The 7,182-nt window shown below is 31.9% G+C and overlaps 1 protein-coding gene across 1 annotated transcript; it reads right to left on the reverse strand.

Moving 5' to 3' along the window:
• Positions 1-648: 648 nt before the first annotated feature.
• On the reverse strand, positions 649-1,110 carry LOC140183693 (uncharacterized). Its single transcript, XM_072232247.1, has one exon. The coding sequence runs from the start codon at positions 1,108-1,110 to the stop codon at positions 649-651; it is 462 nt and encodes a 153-aa protein (XP_072088348.1).
• Positions 1,111-7,182: the final 6,072 nt, after the last annotated feature.

Below are 7,182 nucleotides of genomic sequence, written 5' to 3' on the forward strand. Positions count from 1 at the left end.
CTAAAGAGAATTCTACCAGAGCGTCAATATTGGGCAAGGGATATGGATCCTTTGGGAAGGCTTTGCTGAGGTCTGTATAATCAACACACATCCTCCATTTTCTATTCTACTTTTTTACCAGTGCCACATTTGCTAACCATGTCGGATACTTGACCTCCCTGATGAATCTGGCTTCTAGTAGAGCTCGAACTTGTTCTTCGACCACTTGAGCTCGCCCTGCCCAAGCTTATGACGTCTTTGTTGAACAGGTCAGGACCCGGGATAGACCGCCAACATGTGCGTCATGAGTTCGGGCTCTATTCCAGGCATGTCAGCAGCCTTCCAAGTGAAGAGGTCAGAATTTTTCTGTAGGAGTTTTATAAGTTCTCTCTTCAAGTCTGTTCTTAGGTTAACTCTTATGTTGATATTTTTTCTGACTTCTTCCCCGATTTGGAGTTCTTTTGGTTTTCCTTTAGGTTGTGGTCGTAGCTCTTCTCTTCCTCGGACTCCTCCAAGCTCAATGGCATTGACTTCCTTTCCTTTACCTCGCAGATTCAAGCTCTCATTGTAGCATTTTCTTGCCAGATTTTGATCTCCCTTGATGGTAGTAATTCCTTCCTGTGTTGGGAATTTCATGCAGATGTGAGTAGTAGAAACAATATCTCCCAGTCAATTTAGTGTTGTCCTGCCAATTAGGGCATTGTAGGCTGAAACTACGTCCACAACAATGTAGTCAATGTTTAAGGTTTTTGACTTCAATCCCTTTCCAAAAGTAGTATATAGGAAAATGAACCCTAGTGGCCTAATTGGTGTATCTCTCAACCCGAAGAGAGTATCCGAGTAGGACTTCAATTCTTTTTCTTCCAGCCCTAATTTGTCCAATGCAGGTTTAAACAGTATGTCAAATGAGCTTCCTTGGTCCACCAATGTTCTGTGTAGATTTTCATTGGCAAGTATCATAGTGATTACTACGGGATCATCATGCCCTAGTGCAATTCCCTGCACGTCCTCTTTTGTAAAAGAGATGGTTAGGAGGTCGGAAGTTTCTTCTCCGAAGAAGTAAACCTCCTTCAAGTATCTCTTTCGAGATGATTTGGTCACTCCTCCGCCAGCAAAACCTCCTGCTATCATGTGGATATGTCGCTCAAGAGTTTATGGGGACTGACCTCTTCGACCGACTTCTTCGTCATCTCTCTTTCTCTTTCCATGACCATCCAATTTTTTCATGAGATATCTGTCTAACCGACCTTCCCTGACCAGCTTTTCTATCACATTTTTCAAGTCGTAACAGTCATTTGTAGAGTGCCCATACAACTTATGGTACTCACAGTACTCGTTGCGACTTCCTCCCTTTTTATTTTTAATCAGACGCGGAGGGGAAAGTATCTCGGTATGACAAATTTTCTTGTAGACATATACGAGAGAAACTTGTAGCGGGGTATAATTGGGGTATCTTCTGGGTTTCTCCGAGTTGTATTCTTCTTTCTTATTGGGATCTTTTTCCTTTTCCCGTGTTTGATGGGGATTCCCTAATCACCAGTTGGATTCTCACAGCCTGTCATTTTCTTCCATATTGATGTACTTTCTGGCTTGTTCTTGTACATCACTCAAGGAAGTTGGGTGTCTTTTTGAAATGGACTAGGAAAAGGGGCCCTCCCGGAGACCATTAACTAGTCCCATTATTATTGCCTCAGTGGGTAAGTCTTGAATTTTCAAACATGCCTTGTTGAATCTTTTCATGTAGTCTTTGAGGGATTCGCCAACTTCCTGTTTGACTCTGAGTAGACTGGGTGCGTGTTTGACCTTATTTTTCTGGATAAAAAATCTCATAAGGAATTTTCGTGCAAGGTCATCAAAACTGGTAACTGACCTAGGTGGTAGGCTGCCAAGCCATTTCATGGCTGACTTTGTCAAGGTTGTCAGGAAAGCCTTGCGATGGGTAGCATTAGAGGCGTCAGCCAAGTACATCCGACTGTTGAAGTTAATTAGGTGGTTCCTTGAGTCGGTCGTCCCGTCATACAGATTCATGTCTGGGCTTTTGAAGTTTCTTGGAACTCTAGCACGCATGATATCTTTAGTGAAAGGATCTTCTCCACCCAACAGCGTGTCTTCTCGAGCTGTATGTATATTTTTACCTCAGATTTTTTTCTGCCTCTCGTTGTCGCTCTAACTCTTGCTCTAGTTGCGCAAGTCGGTCATAGTATCCGTGTAGTAGTCCCATAAAGTCGGTGGAATTGGGCTGTTCTTCTCCTTTCAGGTGGCAAACCTCGGAGGAGATCCTTCTATGGTGATGGCCACCCGAGGTGCCTTCGCTGTCCGGTTCCTCTGTTATCGAAGGGGGTACCACGAGAGCTTGGTCGTTGTTGACCGTGTCTTGGTATTCAAGATCTGACTCCGACGATGTGCGTCTATCTTCAAAGTGCTCATTTTCCATGGGGTGTCAATTTTCAGGTCCCCGACAACGGCGCTAATGTTCTGAAAGTTACCTGAAACGTTGAGTGGGCTTGGGCTTGAATGTGAGGTCCAAGCTCCTAATGAGGTGATCCCTGACTTGTCCTGTGTCAAGCAACTACCGTCCGAGTTGTTCGTGAGGAGAAGGGGGTGGTACCTGCAAAACATTCCGATACCTAAGTTAGCAAGGGTCTTAGCAGGTTTATGTGTATTGGAACTTAAGTATACCTGAAGAGTATCAGTGTATCTATAGGGGATGAGCCAATAACCACCGTTAGAGTAGTTATACTTCTAGTGGTGGATAATCATCCCTTTGTCTTAGGGTTGTTGAGATCTCTCTTCTAGAACTGGGTGAGAGATATTAGGGGTTAGTTATAACTCCTTTGGGAGTGAAGGGATTACCATACAGCGCTTCCGTCCGACTTGAGAAGAGGTCGGTTATGGGCAGTTGCGTTTGGGTTTTCTTTGCTTTGAATCTGGCTTATGTTTCAGGTCAGGTATGAACAAAACTCACACAAGAAATTGAAAAGTAGAATTTTATTTGAGTGCTACAAGTTAAATTAGTCTTTTGAAATTGACAATATAAAATTTATATTAGAATACTAAAAAAATTGACAAGAATTATTCTCATTTTCTAAAGGTACAATGGAATAAGAAAAGAAAATGAGGTTAAAATTCTTAATACTATGTGACTTATTGTGATGCATTAAGTGCACACATATGAGTGGTTGAAGTCGTTATATATTTTGATGTTATTTGTATCAACTGTATCATGCTTTTTTTTTTTGCTGAGTTTAATAAAATACTAATAAAAATTTATATTATTTTTATACCACTTTGGTTTGTATCAAGTTGTAATGAATCTAGAATAGTACACTAAATAAAATGAATATACTGTAATATGTATACAATACATAATTCTTTATTTGATACTTCTTTAAGTTTTATTTTAGATAAATAAAAAAAATTTAATTTTATATGAATACACGTTTAACATATTATTGTTTAAATTAACTAGTATAGTGTCAAAATTTAAAAACATAATTAAGTTAGGTTGATTTAGTGGTTAGCTCACTAATTCATTTAAACATTCTATAAAAAATTACTAAAATAGACTACACCTCTATGCAGATCTTCAATATATAGCTATTATATTCTAATAATATTAAAAGACAAATAATTTATTTTGATAACTTACATAAGATTCCCATGATTTATTAACCTAGTTCGCTGTTACCAAATTTAGTACATTAATTCGCCAGACCATTTATTTTTAATGAAAGATAGTAGGTAAAGAAACAAAGATAAGCATCAATTATATACATTCAAACTAGATGTATTAAATTTAACATTAAATTGTGAGGCCAATTGCAAAACCTCAATATATTTATGTATTAAAATAAAACTAAAATCAATTTGGTCGAGTAGTTAATTTAATTAAGTGTTGCATGTTCCAATTTTATTTAACTATGGAGTAATTTATTCATTTAGTGGCCACCATCAATATATTTTTAAATAAATCTAAGGTTTACGACGGTCTAATTCTTTGATCTATCGGATTGAATATGCCGTAGAATGAAGACCAAATAACAAATGTATTAAAATCTTTCAATTTCATTTTATGATCTGATGAAGATTTAATTAATTAGTACTAAATGAACTCCTTTTTATTACATGACTAATTGACCATCAAGGCAAATGTTTTTGCCGTAATGAAGGGTGTTTGGTTAAGTTGACGAAAATACCCTTTAGGTGTTGGCAGCCAATAATTAGGGTATTGGTGTGGGTAGAGAAATAATGGAGTTGCCAGATCTGGAAGCGACTTTAGGTTTTGACAGCATCCCTTATCTCGGTCACACCTCATGCCTTAACATTCAAAGCTTTATGAATTATGATGGCCAAAGTAAAGATACCCTTGGACAATTTTATTGGCTCAGAGTTTTTCTCTCTTCACTACTTTTGGAATTTGCCATATTTTAGGAATTTAAATAACACTCCGCAACTCACGCCCCACAATCAAATACAACAATAATATATGGATTTATAAATTTATAAATTCCGTTAATAATATAAACACCAACTTCTAATCATTTATCTAACACTATTATATAGGATTTATAAATTTAAATTTTTATAGAAGATAAATAATTAAAATTTAATATCTACACTATTAATGATAAATATAGAAAATTTATAAATAAAAAATTAACTACTATATATTTATATATTTTTTTACATTTTTTAAAAATAATAATTGATCAATATAATTAAGTTTCACATAATAAAAATAACTAAAACTGTCAAAACATAATAATCAACTCTTTTATAATAATATAATCATTTTTTATAAATATTAAATATAATTAATTATTAAATATTTTTTTGTCTATATAGTATTTATGTTTGAAATTTTATAAAATACTTTTTTTTTCTATCATTAGATATATGTGAAATATTAGAGAATTATCATAATTTATTATTTATTATTATTAATTAATTATTATTATTTAAAATTATGAGATAAAATATATTGTAGGATTATTAGACTAAAGTAACATTTGTTTAGAAGATTGAGACTGAGAGATTGAAACTCAGTATTATGTTTGATAATCAGAAACTGAAACTAAAATTTCAATCTCTTTAATATCTCTAGAAAGTAAGGATACAAGAGATTAAAATTTTAAAGACGGAGACGAAAACTTTAATAATATTTTTTATCAAAATATTTTCATTTAACTTTTTAAATTCTAAATCTACCTCTTAATTTCCATATTTATTTTAAATTAAACATAATACTGAAAAATAACTTAGTTTAATATATTTTACACTAAATATAATATAGAGATTTAATTCAATCTCAATCTCTTAATCTCAATTTTTTTTAAATGCAACTTAAAAAAAATAAACTAAAAATTTAAATTAATAACTAAATAATAAATAAAAATAATAAAATTTAATAATTTCCTAATATTTACCGTTAAGTATCTAAATTTTCAATTCCAACTAGTATTTAATTTTTGATCTTGATTAAACAATATTATTAATTTATTATACAACGAGTATTTTTTTATTTTGGTCGACTCAAGACGGGTATTAACCTGGCTGAATAATGATGGTGCAATCATACAATTTGAATATATGACATCATCCTCATAATTAATATCTATGGTTCTTTTATTGTGTTTGATTATGGGATGTATATAGCAAAAATTAGTTTTTATATAGAAAAAGTAATGGTATTTTCTTTAAATTTTGGAATTTGGGGTGATTTTTAGAATTGTGGAACCGTGAGAAATGCTGAACAACACGCAGATCTCGTGTTGTTCACCATGTAACTTGGGTAATGACATGTCATTCATACAAAAGGTAAGAGGCATCATACATACTCAACTCAACCTTGCTCTATACAAGAGGCAAATATACATACTCAACTCATGAAACGAAGGTGTCTTCATCCAAGCATCACGCAAGCCACGTGTCTCCATCCAAGCAGCACGCAGGATGCGAGTTGACGATGCTACGCCATGTGCGCGCCACCCAGGTAGCACACAGGCTGCATATTGGTGGCGCTCCGCCATGTATCCACCATGCAGCAGCACGCAAGTTGTATGTTAGTGTCGATGCGCTACTTGTCCAGCACGTTACCTGCGTATTGGACTTGCACTTCTGCAACATCCACCTGCTTGTATATATACTAAAAACATCCATTTTAAAACAAAAATACACATCTTTACTCCATATTTAAATTCTTTAACTTAAAAAAAATATCTTTTAGTTTTGATATAAAAATTAATTTGTTGTAAATTAAAATTTTATTTAAAAATTTATTATTAATCAATAAATTATTGTATATATAAAATTAAATTTAAACTTCTAATTCTTTTTAAATGGATTAATAAATTAATTATTAAACTAATTTAAGTTAATTTATGGCACAATAGTTTATTAAACAAGTTATAGGTGTGTAATACCGCACCCTTTACTGTTGTTTGATAGCATCAATACCCACAAGGTTGATAATACAGAGAGATTGAGTGATTAATTAATAACTTGGTTTCTTTTAAGGAACTTTAGATATTTTACTTTAACATGTAACTTAAATACTCGCTACAATAAAATATATATTAGGTTGTTTTAGGCGAGAGTAAATTATTAAAATAGTACTTAAAAAATTTATATAAATGATAGATTTTTTTTAAAAGATATTAATAATAAATAAATTTTTAAAAAATTTAAAAATATAATAAAAAAATTAGATATTAAATATATATCTTAAATAATGATTTTAGAGATTAAATTTTATAATTATAATTAGAAGAATAAGATTTTTTTATCCGTAACTTTGTGTAAAGAATTTTTTTTAAATTTTTTATTATGAAATGACTATATTATTTTGAAATAAAAAAAATCTAAAAATTAAATTTTGGTCTAATTTTTTGTGTGTATATTATAAATATTTATTTAAATATAGTCATAAAAAGTTTAGATAAATTGAATAAATTGTTTACTAAATACGAAAAGTTTTTTTGTTACTTACAAAAAATATAATATTTATTGGTTCTTTTATCCTATTCTTAAATCATCAGGAATTATTTTGTCGATAATATTTTTTAGCGATATTTTTACCAGCAACTGAATCTTTCGAATATCGAATGATAGCTAGTTAATCCTTTACAAATTTGATTCACATGCATTAATTTTTAAGTATAATACGTATAGAAAAAGTATATTTTAATAATATTATAAAAATTA

This window comes from Arachis hypogaea, chromosome 1, assembly GCF_003086295.3.
Source record: "Arachis hypogaea cultivar Tifrunner chromosome 1, arahy.Tifrunner.gnm2.J5K5, whole genome shotgun sequence".
Classification (NCBI taxonomy): Eukaryota; Viridiplantae; Streptophyta; class Magnoliopsida; order Fabales; family Fabaceae; genus Arachis; species Arachis hypogaea.